Source organism: Ictidomys tridecemlineatus, chromosome 3 (assembly GCF_052094955.1).
Source record: "Ictidomys tridecemlineatus isolate mIctTri1 chromosome 3, mIctTri1.hap1, whole genome shotgun sequence".
NCBI classification, from domain to species: domain Eukaryota; kingdom Metazoa; phylum Chordata; class Mammalia; order Rodentia; family Sciuridae; genus Ictidomys; species Ictidomys tridecemlineatus.
Window position 1 is genome coordinate 75,838,969 of NC_135479.1, and position 18,735 is coordinate 75,857,703.

At 53.9% G+C, this 18,735-nt stretch overlaps 1 protein-coding gene across 4 annotated transcripts in view; it reads left to right on the plus strand.

Annotated features, from left to right (window-relative positions):
- Positions 1–17,897, plus strand: part of Sema3f (semaphorin 3F) — a 29,377-nt gene extending 11,480 nt beyond the window's left edge. For 3 of the 4 annotated variants that reach the window (XM_021727494.2, XM_005326944.3, XM_040269736.2), the window contains 17 exons: positions 6,685–6,845; positions 6,952–7,014; positions 7,118–7,237; positions 7,983–8,075; positions 9,620–9,713; positions 11,387–11,506; positions 11,734–11,873; positions 12,002–12,116; positions 12,280–12,349; positions 12,520–12,664; positions 13,613–13,835; positions 14,601–14,689; positions 14,806–14,847; positions 15,031–15,188; positions 15,386–15,453; positions 15,742–15,875; positions 16,548–17,897. In XM_021727494.2, the coding sequence (XP_021583169.1) occupies positions 6,685–6,845; positions 6,952–7,014; positions 7,118–7,237; positions 7,983–8,075; positions 9,620–9,713; positions 11,387–11,506; positions 11,734–11,873; positions 12,002–12,116; positions 12,280–12,349; positions 12,520–12,664; positions 13,613–13,835; positions 14,601–14,689; positions 14,806–14,847; positions 15,031–15,188; positions 15,386–15,453; positions 15,742–15,875; positions 16,548–16,958 (2,246 nt within the window). In that variant the 3' untranslated portion in view covers positions 16,959–17,897. The remainder of the gene's footprint in view (positions 1–6,684; positions 6,846–6,951; positions 7,015–7,117; positions 7,238–7,982; positions 8,076–9,619; positions 9,714–11,386; positions 11,507–11,733; positions 11,874–12,001; positions 12,117–12,279; positions 12,350–12,519; positions 12,665–13,612; positions 13,836–14,600; positions 14,690–14,805; positions 14,848–15,030; positions 15,189–15,385; positions 15,454–15,741; positions 15,876–16,547) is intronic. The other variant, XM_013359442.3, reaches the window with a different exon arrangement.
- Positions 17,898–18,735: the final 838 nt, after the last annotated feature.

Genomic DNA, 18,735 nt, shown 5'->3' on the forward strand with positions numbered 1-18,735 from the left:
TGTCTTTGGCATCCTATGAGGGTGATGTGAAGAGGTTTCAGGTTCTACAGGAGTCCAAGGAGGGCAGCAGGGATAGGGGCTGGGCCCAGGGCTGGGGGAGGGTCTTGACACCCACCAGCCTGTGTCCCATCCTGGCCTGTCCAGCTGGGTGATTTATCGGAGTAAATGAGCCATGGAGAGTTTGTTGTCTTTTGTAGTCACTGGGAGGAGGAGGTGGTGGTGGAGGAAGGAATGAGGGGTTTCCGGGCCAGGTCTGGAATGTGGGAGGAGGAGTGGGCCCTTGGGGCCTCTGGAACTGGAAGCATCTCTGAAGGCCCTTTTACTCTCTCCACCTGAGAAATGGATCAGCGCAAGCCTTTCACCTTAGGACCAACCTCTCTCCCTACCCCTTTACCTTTCCTGGGACGCATTCCTGAGAGATCCACCTGTCAGGCCCTGGTCACCTCCTCCCACCCCCGCACCAGGACTTCTCTTGATCATACTGTGTCCTTCCCAAGGATAGCCCAGGCATTGGCCTCTGCCCACCCTGCAAATGCCCACGTGTATTCTCATAGGTTCACACCATTAAGTATCTGTGTAGAACCTCATGGCTCCTGAACCACCAGCCCAGACCTGGAATGATCAGGCATCAGGGGGTCATGGGATGAGCAAGAGTTAGTGGAGGCACTTAGGCTGGAGAGCCCTCATCTGCTGGGACAGAAGGTCCAAAGTCACTGGATAGTCTTGTGGGTGCAAGGTGTGGAACTTTTGGTCCTGGGCTGATGTGTGCCTGGGGATGACCTTGTTGCTCCTTTCTTCCTGGCTGGCTCTTCCTGGCTCAGAGATGAGCCAGCCCCCAGCCTGTCCTCCTGGGCGGAGCAGGTGGGCACTGGGGCAGAACGGTCGTGGGAACAGCATGCCTAGGCCTGTAGGCCCCAGCCCCCAGCCCCCACCCGCCAGCAACTGAAATGGGAGGGAAGAACAGAGTAGAGTTTTAGCCCAGCTGGGCTGCTCTTACCCCTGCTTAGTGTTTACTGAACATCTGGGATGTTTACAGTAGCCCTTAAAAGAAGAGGCCCCTTTTCCTCAGAGGATTTTCCATCTTGAGGGTCCCACTGAGAGCTCTTCCCACCTCATCATCTCCCTGAACCCCTGGGATAGATGTGCCAACAATGTAGGGACAGCCACCATCCGACCCTGCACCAGTGGCACTGTCCCCCACCCCTTTCTCTGGCTTGGATTCTTCTCCCCTGGAGGAACCACATTCCCAGAAGTGGCAGCTCTAGGTGGTGAAATTGAGTAACTGGATCCCCAGTTCAGACATTTAAATTAAATTCAATCAGAGTGGTGATTGAATATAAACACGAGGAGTCATTTACATGTTAATTATGTTGAATGGACTATGAGGCCATAATTAGTTGCTAATTGGGTGAGAGTGGCTTAATTGGTTTTGTTGGCACCGACCTGGCTCACCTGCCTGAGGGGAAGGGGAGTGGGTGTGGACGCTCCCTGGGAGGCCTCTGGATCTTCAATCTGGAAAGCCTGGCCAGAGAGAAGATGAGGGGGGGGCAAGTATTGAGGGATTTAGGAGAGCCAGAGGAACCTGGAGCTTACCATAAGGCAAGGGCATCTTAAGCCCAGGGCCGAACCCTGGTTCTGGCTTCCAGGGATTCTATCCAGAACACCCAAGGTGGGGAAAGGGATCAGCATTGACAGCCTCCCCTGCTCAGCTCCATGTAAGACCTGGCCTCCAATAAATGGTGAGTGCCCAAGAAGGTCCATGAGAGCACAAGGCAGGTGTCATTACAGATGATGGACCCTGGGTTGACCTGGTCAGTGGTTGAAGGCTTGGTATTGGGGTAGGAGTGGACTGGGTGTGCTGAGCAGGGACACCACGAATGCAAAGGCTTCTGGGCTGCCCTGCCCCCATCTCACACTGGCTGGGGCTCCCAGGGTTGCAGGGCTGTGGCCAGGGGCTGAGGCCTTCCGGCTGGCCGCTCATTAAAAGAGGATTAGGCTGGAAGCCAGGGGGCCAGTCCAGCCCTGGACTTTCCTCTGGGGCCCCTTACAGCTTTGGGGAAGTGAAAGCGGCTGGGGGCCCCCTCCCTAGAGCCCACAGGGGGTGTCCAGTACAGACTGCCTGGTCCCTGACTCTCCTGTCATTGCCACGTCTTCCAACCTCAGAAGGTCATGAGGTCTGTCTTCTTGATGGAATATACCAACAAAGACCCAGGCTGGCACACCCCACCTCTTTACCCCCAATCCCCTTTCTCTAAAGCTCAAGGATTAGGGCTGTACTAACCCACATGAAGTCAGAGGTCAGAGGTAGACTGCAGAGACCTTTCTGTCACTCTCTGGACCCCACTCTTCCGGGGAGGTGAATCTGTCAGTCAGGCCCTCCTGGCTTTGTGGAGCTGTAACCAAGGGGGTGGAGTGCTCACCTCTGCTCCAAGACCCTCTTTTTGCTGCAGACCCTGCCTCTCTGGCAGCAGACCTGGTATCCTAGAAATGTGCAACAGGGGTCAGACCCCTCATACGCTTGGGGTCTCTGGTGAGAGCTGTGTACACATTTCCTCAGTGCCTGTCCTTGTCTACTGCCCCCTCTTATTTAAGTGAGACATCAGCTGCTGCTTCCTAAAGATGAGGAGACCCCTGGGATGAAGCCCCCCCCCCAGGCACAAAGAATGTTCCTTGCCTCGGAACCTTGGCCAGGCCATTCTGGGCCAGAATACTGGCTGTATGATGGCTGAGGGAGAGGCCTGGAGGCAGCAAATGGCTGCGGAAATGAGGTGTCTGATGCCAGAAAAGGCTCTTCCTTCCTCTATGAGGGGAAAATCCTTCCCGGATGTTGCCCCACCCAATTCATGCCTAGCCTTGGTGAGAGGATGGGGTGGGGGCCTCCCCAGGAGTCATCACACAGGCATACCACCCTCCCTCCTGCCAAGGTCAAAGCTGGCATGGCCTTGAATCTTGACCTCCAACGAACCCTTGATTGGGCCTCAGCCCTCCCTCAACTTTGCTATGACCATGGGGGAGGGGTGACACTCCTGCTATCAGGGATGAGCTGGGGACAAGTGGTGCTGAGGTGGGCCTGACCTGAGGATATGATCAGGCTAGGTTCACATCAGCCCCTACCCACACTGATGCCACCTGGGGCCCCTGGAACCTTTTTGTTCTGGCCTCTACTGATAAACTGTGGGTATCAGAGAAAGGTACCTAAGGCTACTTGACCACCTCTGTTTCGATCCAAGGTCCTTGGATGAATATGGCCCCTCAGTTCCTTTGTCCTGTGGTGCATGGGTTAGTGGGGGTACTAGACACCAATTCTACCTTTCAATATACGACCTGGGATAATCGCCATTTTTCCCTGGAGCCTCGGTTTTCCTCTCTGCAGCTAGGAATACAGGACTTTCCTGGGGCTCCTTGTTTTATTTTCTCCTGCTGTCTGCCATGAATGTTCCTGATGTGGGTTAATAAGGCCAGAGCCCTAGCCCTAATTCTACCTGGGACACTGAGAAACCCCTACATCTCTCTGCCTTAGTTTTCCCTTCTGTAGTCCAGTTTGGATGAATGATTTGGGATTTAGCTCTGCTTCTGTGGATGAAGTGGGTGGGGACCTGCTGGATTTGGTTGGGACTGAGTCAACAGGAAGCTCCTTCCTTCTCCATGGCCCTCTCTGCTCTCCACCCCAGCACTAGGAAATGGGGCAGCAGGGATGGGAATGGGGGAGGATATCCTCTAAGAGATAGTGACATCTAGAAGGAAGCCTGCTTCCTCAGGCAGAGAATTTGGGACCCTGTCCCAGCTCTCCTATCCCCACAAGACAGATGCCCATGGAGTGGGGAAAGAGCAGACGAATGCCTGGCTATCATTTTCTCTGAGATCAAAAAGGGACTCCCACTCAGGATCAATTTGAATGTCAGTACTAGGAGGGTCCAGGATATGTCCTAGGCAGGGAAATGAGACCCACAGAGCCAGAGTGCCCCAACTGGGATCACAAAGCCCTCTCTAGAAACTGAGCCATAGCCAAGGACTCCCGATCTTTGGTTCCATCGCTTCCTTACCCTGCCACCATTTCCACAGTGGCTAAAGTATCACGTCCTGTGACACCAGAGGGTCCTGTAATTCCAGAGCCATTGACGCCATATCCCGCAGCCACTGGGAGGGGTCCAAGGGTCCTGAGTCATGTGTCCTATTGATGGAGGGCGAGTCACCTTCCGGTCCTGGCTCTGCTGGCAGGCCGTCTCCACCACCAGGACTGGCTTCCCAGGGCCTCCCCCTCCTTCAGCCATAGACCTACGTAGGAATCTCATCCCCGCTGTACTCTGGCCTGTCACTTCCCTTCTCTGTTCCCTGATGTCCTCATTTATAAACTGGATAAGTGAGCACAAGGCTTTGCATGTGGTAGTGCTTGATGATTGAGTGAGTGAAAGGCGCCCACTACTCTACCTCCCCCCAGGGACAGAAAGGAGAGAGGATACAGGAACAGGATGTTGGGTGAAGACTAGTCTCCTTCCCCCTTCTGTGCACTCAGGTTCCTCACTTGCCAAGTAATCTTTCCCCTGCAGAGGAAGCTGGGGAGTACTGGGACTTAGGGAGTAGGTTGGGGTCTTTTTGGACTTGGGGCATGGGCCATGGTAGTCATGGCAAGCAGAGGGGAGGGTCTGGATTATGGAGGTCAAGGATGAGCAGGGATGGAGGGTAGAGATTATGACTGCTCCGGTCTCTGGGAGCTAGATGTCTGAAGCTTCCCCTATCCCAGGTGCTATGTTTGAACGTGGCCACTTGAGCTCTGCCCCTCACCCCTCCATTGTCCCTAAAGCACCCCCTAGCCCAGCAGGATGAGTGAGGGCATAACCAAGGCCATGCCCCCAGCCAGGGTATAAATAACCCCTGGCGGGCTGTCCCTGCCTGTAGGGGCTCTGCTGGCAGTCCCACTTCCTCTCTGGCCACTTCCCAGTCCTGGGGGGTAAGGGAGTGTTTACTTTCCTGTTGTCACTATGATTGGGGTGGCCAGGCGGGGGACTCCGAGTGGCCCAACAACAGGTGCAGGACAGGTGCCCAGGCTGCCTTGCCTAGGACTTCTGAGGTGCCGCTGGACTGGCGGGTGAGGCCATAGCCAGGCAGGAATCGGCTCTTTGATCCCTTGGCATCCTGGCGTCCCTGCGTCCCAGCAGCCGGCCAAGGTCATCACCTGTATTCTCTGTTGCTGTGTAGTCAAGTCTGGGAAGGGCAAGGCCTTACTTTGACCCTCCAGCCTCTCAGAGTGAGGTCTTAGTACCAGACATGAACTCCAGATCAGCTGTTGGAGCTCCTGGCCCCCAGCCCGCCTCATCTACTCTACATGCCCAGCCCAGCACATCTTAGAGCTCATGTCTGAAGCTACTCTCAGGCAAAGTCCCCAGCCCATCCTAGGGTCCCTGGCACACAAATGGAGTCAGGATCAGCCAGGCCAGTCAAGGACAGCCACTTACTAGTGCCAACTTCAGTCTGTGCCCAGGGCTTCAGATCCCAGCTGTTCTCCCTCCAGGTGCCTTAAAGCCTGGCCCAGGCCTCCCTCTTGATTGCCCCACCTGTGAAGTGGGTTACCAGCTGAGTGCCTCAGCTGTTGCAGGATGTGTGTGTGTGTACACACATACACACACACACACACACACGCACGCGCACACATACCTGTACCGTGTGTATACATGTGCTCTTCTATGTGCTGCCATGTTAGCCTCTTGTGCATACAAGTATTCATCACCCTCATCACATGTTTTCTCGCTTGCTGAACTAAAGATAGGTGAGGATGGGCAGAGAAGGAGCTTACCAAGGGGACATGTTAGCTTTCCCAGAGGCAGCTTCTCATAGTCCTGTGTCTGTCATTGGCTGAGCTCCCTCCTGTCCTTCCTCCCCAGGAAGGAGGACTTTTTCTCAGTGTCTTGGGGGTAAGGGGGATAAGGTTGCTAGACTTATGCCAAATAAAAAACAGAGACCCAACCAGCCCCTTGTCCCAGTCCGGGGGGCTCTTAGGCACTAAGGAGAGAGCCTCTTTCCCCCCTCTTTCTGACTTCAAAGTGGCCTGAGTATTCCATCATTAGCATTGGAGTCATCATTCCATTGGAGTCTGGAAAAAGCCAGAGGTCTGTTGGACAGCATGGCAGGACTTTTCAGAATCCTGCTAGCCTGCTTCAAACCAGGTGGGGACCTGGCTGTGCACCAACTGTGTCTTCTGCCTGGTGAACAGCCAGGGTGAGGATATGGCATCTAGGCTCCATGCCAGCGTCTGCATGCTGGATGTGTCTTATGTGTTCCTGATCCCCATTCCTACCTGCTCATTAACCCTTTTAGGCTCATGTAGGAAGCTGGCCTCACCCTGAGCGTGGGAGCATTAACCCCCACTGAGTAAAGACACTTTGATGCCATCACTCACCCTGGCCTGAAACCCACTGCCCTTTCATTGGTGCTGGCTAGGGCTGACTATGAATCAGCTTTGGGTGTGACTCCTTCCTTGCCTGCCTACCTGTCCCACTTTCTCTTCCCAGCCTGTCAGGGACTGGAGAAGAAGTTACAGAGGCTCTGGGAGATCAAATTTAAGAGACTTAAGACAAAGATGTGGAGGGGTCCCTGAGGGACACCTTGGCCTCAGTGCTTGTTCTCAGAGGGAATGTGGTTGGATGGTCACCTGAAAGTCCTAACTGGTGCCCTGTCCTTTACTCACAGAGCTAAAGGCCACAGGCACTGCCCACTTCTTCAACTTCCTGCTCAACACCACTGACTACCGAATTCTGCTCAAGGATGAGGACCATGACCGCATGTATGTGGGCAGCAAGGACTATGTGCTGTCCCTGGACCTACATGACATCAATCGCGAACCCCTCATTGTAAGGGCCATCTTAGAAGTAGGGCATGGGGGACATAAGGGCGTGGGATCTCAGGGCACAGGGCCCTGTCCAGCAGGCTGCACCTTCTGACCCCCATCTCTTGCAGATCCACTGGGCGGCCTCCCCTCAGCGCATTGAAGAGTGCGTGCTCTCAGGCAAGAATGGCAATGTGAGTGTTGTGGGGTTCACAGGTGGGAAGCAGGGTGAATGAACGAACCCAGAGAGGAGATGGGACCAGGCAGGTATCTGTTCAGCTTTCTCTCTGGTCTCAGGGCGAGTGTGGGAACTTCGTCAGGCTCATCCAGCCCTGGAACAGAACACACCTGTATGTGTGCGGGACAGGAGCTTACAACCCTATGTGCACCTATGTGAACCGTGGCCGCCGCGCTCAGGTAAGCCCTGGCCCACCCTGGCCCTGTATTATCCCCACTGATGCCTGCATTTCAGGGTCCTGATGGGCATGAGCCCCAGCCCTACTACTTCTGAACCCTGTGACCGTGGGTGAGTGACCTTGTTCAACTCTCTGAGCCTCAGTTTCTCCACCTGAAATGGGGCTAACAACTGCCTTTCTCACAGGTCGGTGTGAGGCGGAGGCAGAGAGCTAATGATCCCAAGCTCTTAGCACTATGCCTGGCACATAGTAAGCACTTGCCCCATACATTGACAACAGTTCTCTTGGCTACGTCTGTGGACTGTTCCCCTGCAGCCAAGCCAGAGGGGCTGGCAGGGACCTTGGCCTCAGGAGGCTAGATGCTTGGGTCAGCTTCTGCCATGTGGCCTAAGGGACAGCTGCCTTCCTCTCCTGGGTTCAGGGGTTGGGGGGAGCTGCCCCTTCTTCAGTTCTGCTCCACCCTGCCTGCTTCTGCCCTTTTCCATTTCCATGTGGGCATGTATGTGAGCTGGTGTGACCTCATAGGGCATATGTGAGAGAGAGCGACTGGACCTAAGGGGCACATGTGTGTGTAAGTGTGTGCCAAGCCTGTGTGTATGCGTGCACGTACACATGTATATCTGTACTCTGGGGGCCCTGTGCTCACGTGTGTACTTGGCCTGTGTGGTGTGAGAGGCTGGCAGCCCAAGCCCGCTCCCCCAGCCCCTGCCACCCCCAGCTCTAACCCCTGTTCCTCATCTTCTCAGGCCTCACCATGGACCCGAACGCAGGTGGTCAAAGGCCGCGGCAGCAGAGCCACAGACAGTGCCCTCCGCCCAACACCTGCAGCCCCACGCCAGGTGGGCCTCATCCCTCCAGGCCTTTGCTAGGCAGCACAGCCTCTGAGGTCAACTCATCCTGAGCCTGCCCTTCAGTCCAGCAAGGGCTCCCCTCTACCTCTGTTTTTCCCCACCCCGCTCCCACCCCTTCCCCTGCAGTGCTCTTAGACACTGAAGGCAGTCCAACCTGGATTCTTGTCAGCTTCAGTGTGGCCCCTGCAGGCAAGAAATCATGAAGCCACCAGGTGGGGAAGACAGGAGCCCTGGAGACAGCTGTGCCTCACCCTGAGAACATGTGTGGAGACTTGCATGAGCACATACCAACATATTCTCGAGCACCCTTTTTCAGTGCCCAGAGTGGGAACATGGCATGTGCGTGCCCTCTGATGCATGACTGATAGGTGTCCGTGCTCATGCCTCCTGTGGGTCATCTGGTACCCTGCACACGCACATATAGGGGCTGTCTTCTGGGGTGATGTCTGTTCACTAGTCAGGAGTCAGATCTGGGCTGGGCAAGGTGGGGCTGGGCAGGGGCGGGCAGGGGGACAGGGGCTGCCGGTGAATGATAGAGTGTGTGCACGTGTAGTGGGGAATGCTGAAAAGTCGGGTCATTCCATTCCATGAGTGTGTGTCCAGGGTGTAAGCCATGGGTTCTGTGTGCTGGTGCTGACACGTGTGGAGCTGTGTGTGCAGCCCCTGTGTGTGCAGGAAATTGTGTGCAGAGTGTAACTGGAAGTGGGCCTGTGTGCACCTTCCCATCACCATCCTGCCACCTGCTGCCACCTCCTCCTGCCTCTGTCTCTGTCCTCTCCCCTTTCCCTCCCTTCTCCCTACCTTTCCTGCCAGGCCCAGGAGCTCATCCTGGTTCTAGTACCTTTACCAACCCTCCTATCATCTTCCAGGCTAGGCTGGGAGGCACTAGGGCTTTGTGAATTCCGTGTGGTCTGGGCTGGATCCCCCAATTCCTGGCTCCCAGGGGGAGATGTGGAGCCTGGGGGCTCTGCTGAGAGGCAGGAAAGCCTTGGCCTGTTGTTTACCCTGAGGACTACAGGTAGGGCGTAAAGCCTGGGGACACAGCAATCTTAAAGCTCTCTGGCCTGGTCTAATCTGATGGCAAAGTACAGGACCCAGGCCCTTAACCTGTGCCCCCTGCCCTGGCCAGGTCTGCGGTCTCTCCTTGGCCCAGGAAAAGAAGCCACAACTCAAAAAGTTGGTCCTCTGTGGCCCAAAAGGGCCTTGGCCAGCATCTCCTGAGCCTGTTGGCATGGAGGATCTTTATCCCCTATAAGCCACTTCATGCCCATCTCATAGCCCCCAAGGTCAAACCTTCTGAGACTTGATTCCCAGGTCTTGCCTGAAACCTGAGACTAGGAAGCAGATCCCTTGGAACCACAGCATGGCCCTGCCCCAAGAGACCTGCCTGGATGGAGTACAAGAGTCCTGGGGATTCTAGGGGGGTGGGCTCAGGGTATCCCTGGGGGCTCATTCTTGCCTTGAGAATCTGATGATGCCCTTCCTAGCTATGGACTGACTTGGACACTGCTAAGCCCTCCTTTGCCCTGCAGGATTACATCTTCTACTTGGAGCCTGAGAGACTCGAGTCAGGAAAGGGCAAATGTCCATATGATCCCAAGCTGGACACAGCCTCAGCTCTCATCAGTGAGTGCCTCCACCCTCCCCAGATCTACAATCTGAATATGTGGCCTCAGCCACTGGACTAGGGAAGGGGATCAATACCCCAGGGCAGAGACCATGACCAAGCTATCCCTAAAACCCCCAATGGGGCCCCACTTGGTAGGGAGAAGGGATACAAGTCAAATTCCTATGGAAGCTGAGGGGCAGCAACTAGGTGGTATGAAGGGCTGAATGGAGACACTGAGGGGCCAGGTCCTCCCCTGGAAACACACTGCGTGATCCATGTAAAGCTCAGAACCTTCCAGGTCTTAGGCTGCCTAGAAGAGAAGACTAGCTGAATGTGTACTGAAGGTGATATGAAGCAACCCATAGCTCCTCCACATGTCCGGGAGGCTGGGAGAGGCCCACAAGGAAGCACCAGTGGAGAGTTCTGACCCAGCTGTGGAGAGCTTGTTTTTTGACTTGGCAGGAATCTTCAGGGACAATTGAAGATTCTCTTAGGAGAGGTCCTGTCTGGCTCAGGAGCAGCTATTGCCCCTAGGGATCCCCCACTTTGGGGCTGCTGCCCCTGTCCCCTGGCCCAGGCACTCTGCCTGCTTTCTGGCTGCCCAACCCAAACTGCTTTGCAAAGCAGCTGCTGGGCGCTGTGCCACCTGCAAGCCTGGGAAAGGTCCCTAGGGTAGGGGGTGGGCTTCATACTCTTCTTGGCAAATGAGAAGGTCCTAGCCCTATGACAGGCTCCAGACCAGGAAGTCTAATGGGAAAGACAGGGCCTTCCCTGGAGAGTCTCAGAGGGAAAGCATGAATCGGTGTGGTGGAGCCAGCTCAGTGGTTAAATTTTCAGGAATTTTTGAGCCAGTTGTTAAACATAGATATTATTTAAAATTAAGTTATAAAAACTTAGAATCAAGACAGACCTGGGCTGGGGCTGTAGCTCAGTGGCAGAGTGCTTACCCAGCACATGGGAGACAAGGGATTCAATCCTTAGCATCACACAAAAATAAACAAATAAAGGTATTATCCATCTTAAAAAAAAAAAAGACCTGGTGACACACGCCTGTAATCCCAGTGACTCAAGAGGCTGAGGCAGGAGGATTACAAATTTGAGACCAGCTTGGGCAACTTACTGAGACTCTGTCTCAAAATTAAACAAAGAAACAAGCAAACAACAACAACAACAAAATTAATGGGGTGGGGATGTAGCTCAGTGGTAGAGTGCCTGGGATTTAATCCCAAGCACTGAAAAAAAAATTAATAAAAATTAAAAAATTTAGGATCAAAATAAATTACACTAAAACAAAGGTAACAACAACAACAAAAAAGATAATACTCAAAGCTTATTACTCCCTAATTATTTTACTACATTTTATTATTATCTATGCTTATGGGATAGAAATACTATACAATGGTATTGGCAGTGCTTCCCAATCTTGCATATGGGGTGATAACAGCTCAGGATCAGCTGTGGTGGGAGTATTTATATCAGAGATTGGCTGTTGCTACTAATCAGAGTTCATTGCTACTACTCCCAGCCCTCCCAGAGCCAGTTGTTTAATACTTCAGAGTACCCTACAAGAGATGCAGTCATACCCTGGGAAGTCTGAGGGTGGAGATGGGACCCTGCCTGGGGATCACTGGGTTGATGCCCTGGCCATAACAAAGGGCAGCCCCCTGACTGACTCACTGGCTACCCACAGACGAGGAACTCTATGCTGGTGTGTACATCGATTTTATGGGCACTGATGCAGCTATCTTCCGCACACTTGGAAAGCAGACAGCCATGCGCACTGATCAGTATAATTCCCGGTGGCTCAATGGTGAGTATAATCTGCAAGACCTTAAGTGGGCAGGACATCTGGGATGTGGCAAGGAGATCCTTAAGAAACCTACATGGGGGAATTTTTGTCCTGCACCTAGGTGGGGCAGGGTAATTTCTTATCTGGAGAAAAGTCAAGGGTGATCTTGTACATGGCCAGTGATTCTGTTGGGGAAAAGGGGTGTCTTCAGAGGAGAAGCTCATGCAGCTGAACCTGCTCATCCATAGATCCTGCATTCATCCACGCTGAGCTCATCCCTGACAGTGCAGAACGCAATGATGACAAGCTCTACTTCTTCTTCCGAGAGCGGTCCGCAGAGGCACCTCAGAGTCCTGCTGTATATGCCCGCATCGGGCGCATCTGCCTGGTATGTGTCCATAGGGCCCCTTGTTGGCCCTCTACAGGCCCAGCTCTGGTTCTTTCAACCCTGCTCATTCTGGCAGGGTCTTGGGTATGAATGAGCTAGTTTGACCTGACATCCTGCCCCACCCCCAGAATGATGACGGTGGTCACTGCTGTCTGGTCAACAAGTGGAGCACATTCCTGAAGGCACGGCTTGTCTGCTCTGTACCAGGAGAGGATGGCATTGAGACTCACTTTGATGAGCTCCGTGAGTGCCCAGCAGGCAGGCAGGGTCCTATGGCTGCAGAGGGATGGAGGGTGGATGGAAGCCCAGGGTACCTCTGGTGGGCCCCCTTCCCTGGGTAGAAATGGGCAGGGCTCTGAGGCGCCTGCCTAAGACCTCCTCCAGTACCTTCTCTCTCTGTCCCCAGAGGATGTGTTTGTTCAGCAGACCCAGGATGTGAGGAACCCCGTCATTTATGCTGTCTTTACCTCTTCAGGGTGAGGCTAGGGTTGAGGCCAGCAGTGACAGGGTGACGGGATTGGGGGATTATGACCTGTGGAGGACACCAGCCTGGAGGACACAAGCTCTGGGGTTGGGGCAGGCTGGGGAGGGTAAGGACCCTGGGCCGAGGCTCTGCCCCACCCATAGCAACCTGCCCTGCACACAGCTCTGTATTTCGAGGCTCTGCCGTTTGTGTCTACTCCATGGCTGACATTCGCATGGTCTTCAATGGACCCTTTGCCCACAAGGAGGGCCCCAACTACCAATGGATGCCCTTCTCAGGGAAGATGCCCTACCCCCGGCCTGGCACGGTAAGCACCTGCCTCTCATTTTCATCTTCTTATAAGAGGCCTACTCTGGGTCTGCCAAACATGGGCTTTACCATCTTGGAGCTCACCACCGGTTGGGGAGGTGGACCATGATACTCAGAAACCCCTAGTTTATAAAAGCATCAGACTGTGAAGGAGCAGAAACAGACAGCATCCTGTGATGTGGATAGGGGATTGGGTATGGTGGAATCCTCCTTGGAGGAGCTGAAGGTTAGAGAGAAGAATCTCTAAGGCAAAAGTTGGAGGCAGGCTGGAAGTTGCCTTGGCTAGCTAACATTGAGCAAGGAGGTAGGGAGAGAGCAAGGCCAGCCCTGCAGGGTCTCTATGGCAATGGGTGGCATCTTGCTTTATCTTGGTATGACCTGGATCACCTCAGGAGACTCAGCAGGAGATTTAGGCATGATCTGACCTAATGTAGCAGCAGATGCCATTCCATAGGGTTAAGACTGGCATGGGGAAGCTTTTCCCCTAGAGGTGAACTTGGAGTTGGAAGGATGGCAGGATGGCTGGGGTAGTGGGCAGGTTGAGCCCCAGGCAGAGAGGATAGCCTCAGGGAAGGGGAGAGCATGTCTAGTATGTTAGGATGACTTCAGGGTCTGCTGCCCAGCTCAGCAAGAGGGAGAGGGGCAAGATCCCAAGGATAGCCAGAAAGGAAGAGAAGGAGACAGCAGGGGGGTGATGAGGATATGGGAAGGGAGTAGTCAGCTTGGCCAGGTGCTACCACAAGGTCATAGTGTATGATGCTATGGATTTGACAACATGAGACCTTGGAACCTTGGTACAAAAGGAGCTACAGAGAGGTCTGGTGCAAGGCAGAAAGCAGGAAAGTGGAGGTGGTGGGGAGAGACAGTACAGAGGCCTCTCTTGAGCTAATGGGTCCATGTGCCCCACCCGGGCAGCCTGGGATTGACACTCATCACCTACCTGCAGTGTCCTGGCGGAACCTTCACACCATCCATGAAGTCCACCAAAGACTATCCTGATGAAGTGATCAACTTCATGCGTAGTCACCCACTTATGTACCAGGCCATATACCCCTTGCAACGGCGGCCATTGGTGGTCCGCACAGGTGCTCCCTACCGTCTCACTACTGTTGCTGTGGACCAGGTGGATGCAGCTGATGGGCGCTATGAGGTGCTTTTCCTGGGCACAGGTACCCACTACTGCTTCCAGCCCCTCTGTCACTGGGCCCACTGGGTAGGGGGTGCTGGTCCCTGGGGTTGGAACCTGCCCTCCTATGGATTACAATGGGCTCATCAGGTCAGCTCTGTCATACTCATCTTTGGGAATCTCCCTTTTGCCAGGATAGCTGAGGCTAAGGATGGAAAAACTCCATTCCCTGGACACTGGATACCTGGTAGCCATAGTATGACAGAAAAGGCATTGAGAGGGATGGGGATGTGGCTCAAGCCGTAGCACGCTCGTCTGGCATGCGTGCGGCCCGGGTTCAATCCTCAGCACCACATACAAACAACGATGTTGTGTCTGCCAATAACTAAAAAATAAATATTAAAATTCTCTCTCTCTCTCTCCCTCTATCACTCTCTCTTTAAAAAAAAAAAAAAAAAAGAAAAGGCATTGAGATAGATGGTAGGCACTTAGGGTAACCCAGATCCAAATACTAACACACACGCTGGCATGTGTACACATACGGAGAAATGCACCCACAGTTCTAGCAACTCCCGACACAAGGGAATGCCCCAGTGTCCTGTTCTCAGCAGGGCCCAATATGGGGTAAGGGAGGCAGACCCTTATGGTGACCTCCTTTATCCTGAACCCAGGGAAACCCTTTAACCTCAGCCAGGAATGCCTGCTCCACTGCCCTAAGGGATTTGGGGTCCTGGTGGGGAAGGGGCTGAAGCTTTGCCCCTTCCCCAGTGTCCCCAGCCCCACTGAGGTCCTGCCCGGCCCGTTCCAGACCGCGGGACAGTGCAGAAGGTCATTGTGTTGCCTAAGGATGACCAGGAGGTGGAGGAGCTCATGCTGGAGGAGGTGGAGGTCTTCAAGGTGGGTTTGGTCCTGTCTTCCCCACTTTGACTCTCCCCAGTCCCCTTCCCTGACTTTAGACCTCAGGGGCAGGGAGGAGGTCCCAAGGTCCCAAGCTGATCCCTGTCTTCTTCCAGGACCCAGCACCCATTAAGACCATGACCATCTCTTCCAAGAGGGTGAGTCTTTGACAATGTGGGCTAGGGGTATCAGGATGGAACCCACATTCCCTTGGGGTGGGTCACACCTTTGGCCCATGGATGGGGAAACTAAGGCATGGAACAAGGAAGAAAAGAAGCCCAGACCAATCATGTGGGTTATCTTTGGAAAAGGAACTGACAAGCCCTTGCCCCTGCTCCTAGCAACAACTATATGTGGCCTCAGCAGTGGGTGTCACACACCTGAGCCTGCACCGCTGCCAGGCATATGGGGCTGCCTGTGCTGACTGCTGCCTTGCCCGGGACCCTTACTGTGCCTGGGATGGCCAATCCTGCTCCCGCTATACAGCATCCTCCAAGAGGTATGGAACCCCAGACACTAAGAATTTTAGTCCCTGTCCTGGTCATTTGGAGGTGAATGTGCATTACCCTGGGAGGGTGTATGGATAAGACATCACTACACTGGGAACATAGGGCCCTGCCTTGGGGTGTTGGGGATACAGGGACCTGAGGGGGCAAGCTTCCTGGGGACACTCCCTTAAGAGCTATCTTCATCCAGGCGGAGCCGCCGGCAGGATGTCCGGCATGGGAACCCCATCAGGCAGTGCCGTGGGTTCAACTCCAATGGTGAGTGAGTGTGTTATGCCTCCCACTGGGTGCTCCTCATGGTGTGAAGCCCCATGCAGCCCATGAAACTGCTTACAGGGTCCCCACCATAAGGACTCAAGTTGGTTAGTGGTGGGTGAGGGTACTGGGGGTTTTTGATTAGGATGTCCCTGGTCATCCCCTCAAGGAGTGGATACCCAGTGGTGCCTTTCTGCCTTTGAGGGTAGGTGCCCTGGGTGCCAGCCCCTCCCCAGTCAACACTCTGCCTAGGGCAAGGTTGCTTCCACTCAGTGCCTACTTGATCCACAGCTAACAAGAATGCTGTGGAGTCTGTGCAGTATGGTGTGGCAGGCAGCACGGCCTTCCTTGAATGCCAGCCTCGCTCACCCCAAGCCACTGTTAAGTGGCTGTTCCAGCGAGATCCTGGTGACCGGCGCCGAGAGGTGAGTTCCTGTGCTCACAGTGCTGCACCATGGATGTGGGAGTCCCTTGTACAGTGGAAATTCCACATGGGTGAAATGTAGTGTAGGAGCCAATCTGGAGATGTCCTCATGCTATGAAACCCCTTCTGAGCTTCTTTCCCTATATGGAAATAATTTGAGTGCAACTAGTTATGTAGAAACTCTGCAGGATAGATGTCATTATAGAGCAACCATTTATAGGCATGCCTCTTCATAAAAATTCCATATGCATACCCCATTGGAGTATGCCTCCATGTATGGAACATCATGTGGGTGAGCTCTAGTATATGGTTCTATGGTAGCCCTCATTTTGTGGAAAAGTCTTACAGGTGTCCCTCTTTACATGAACATTCTATGTGGGTGCCACATTCGGGTATTCTCATTAAATGAAAATTCTGTGTGTGTGCTCCAAAATTCTCTCGTTCATTGTACAGAATCCTCATAGGGTCATCCCTCCTGTAATGGAAATATGTGCCAATACCTTATTCAGATATTTCTCATTTATGTGGAGACTTCATGTAGGTTTTTCTTGGTATATGGAAATTTCATGTGGGTACCCCTACGTGAAATGGCTACAAAGGTGGTCTCATCTGGAAGCTGGCTAGGGCAGCAAAGTGGTCATCCAGCCGCTGAGCCCCGCCCCTGCCCCTGCAGATCCGTGCAGAGGACCGCTTCCTGCGTACAGAGCAGGGCTTGTTGCTTCGCGCCCTGCAGCTCGGTGATCGTGGCCTCTACTCCTGCACGGCCACTGAGAACAACTTCAAGCACATCGTCACGCGGGTGCAGCTGCATGTACTGGGCCGGGATGCCGTCCATGCTGCCCTCTTCCCCCCACTGCCTGTGAGCGCCCCACCACCCCCTGGCACAGGCCCCCCCACACCTCCTTACCAGGAGCTGGCCCAGCTGCTCGCCCAGCCAGAAGTGGGCCTCATCCACCAGTACTGCCAGGGTTACTGGCGTCATGTGCCCCCAAGCCCCAGGGAGGCTCCAGAGGTACCCAGGCCTCCTGAGCCTCAGGACCAGAAAAAGCCCCGGAATCGCCGGCACCACCCTCCGGACACATGAGGCCAGCTGCCTGAGCCCTGTGTGGGGCCAGCCTAGCCCTCATTCCTTTTAATATAAAAGATATATATATATATATATATATAAAAATATCTATATTCTATACACACCCTGCCCCTGCAAAGACAGTATTTATTGGTGGGTTGTACATAGCCTGCCTCAGCAGCAGCTTCATCCAGAACTTAGACCCATGCTGGTCAGAAATGGCAGAAAACTGAGCCCACCTAATCAGGCCCAGTGAGTTGGCAGGGCCAGGCCAGGACCACACAGTCCCCAGACTCATCTGGAAGTCTGCTTGTTTGAAGGCCGCCAAGATCTACAGAACACAGGAAAGGAGCAAGCCCTACTTGAAGGGCCACGGACCATACATCTTTGCCAATGTGTGCTGTCAATTGTGCTGTGGTGTAGGCACGAATGCTAGGACTGCTTTGGAGTCTGGGTGTGGGGGCTCAGGGCACTCAGAAGGGAAGAAGGGGTCATCACAGGATGCTGGCCCTTGCCTGGTTGGGGGCACTTAGTCGAGGCCAGCCCTTCCCAGGTATTTATTCTCTATTTATTGGGGGCAGGAGGAGTCCTACCAGGGTGGGGCAGGATCTTCAGCCCCTTCTCCCCTCCCTGCCTGGACAGCAGTGCTGCCCCATTCTACCTCCTTAGCTTTTCCTATGCTACCTTGACTTGGAGGCTGGGAAAACAGCAATGGGGCCAGGTTCAGGCAGGGCTGAAGGGAGTCCCAAGTCGTGAGGGGAGAGGGGCCATTGTGGAGGCCCGGGGCTTGTAGGGGCTCCCCAGGGCCCCCTTCTGCCCACCACTTAAGGCAGTGGGTGTAAATAGCTCTGGGGGCAGTTGGGTAGGTGGGTGGGGGCTCCTGGCAGCCCTCTGCTGCCCAGATCACAGTCACCCTTGGGTTCCATCTTGTTAATAAACACTGGCTCTGGGACTAGACTTTGGCTTCTCTCCTTGGTGGTGGTTGTGGTGGGAGGGGTTAGGGCCACACCTGGTGGGTAAGGGGAGACAAGAGGGGAGCTGGGAGATAGCAGGTTGGCCCCACTTTTAAAAGCCCAGTTTTTTTGAAACCAGGTCTAGTTTAAGCAGCCTGAGTTCCAGTACTACCCTAGTCCCTAGGCAGTGTGAAGGGTCTCAGGGACTTTTGGGGCCACTTACAGTGTGGAAATAGGGGGTGGAGCTCAAAGGCGGAAACTGGCACAAATGAAATAGTCTTACTTCTAAATAGATCCCATCCAACAGGGTGAATATCATAAGCTTCCAGCTTATGGCAAGAGCCAGTGTCCACTTCCTATGCATCCTGTTTAGAGAAGACCTCAGTGTTCAGTGTCTGGTACCCTGGCACCCCCTTGTGGTCTTTTGAGTCAGTGACAGGGTTAAATACTAAATGGCAAACAGGTTTCAGGAAAGGAGTCCAGCCAGGAGGCTCCGGGCCCATGTAGATAGCCTTAAGAGCTGATTTGGGTTGTCTGATGGGGTTGGGGGTGGGAAATCTCCAGAGCCTGGGAACTCAGTCTGCAACTCAACCTGAACTACTTCACCAACAATGTGGTGCAGCTGAACAGAGCTTCAGGCCCCCCAACCAGGCAGGTAGGTGCTAGAAACAACCCCAGGTATTATGGAGAGCCCCACTTCTACATGATTTCAGGAGTACCTGAAAAAACAGAAACCTGCTCTGGGGGCTTGATTTCTCCCATCTGACAACTGACTGGAAAAGATGCACTTGAAAAACCTTGCCACCTCTGCAGACTTTGTTGTACCAAAATACATATGTATT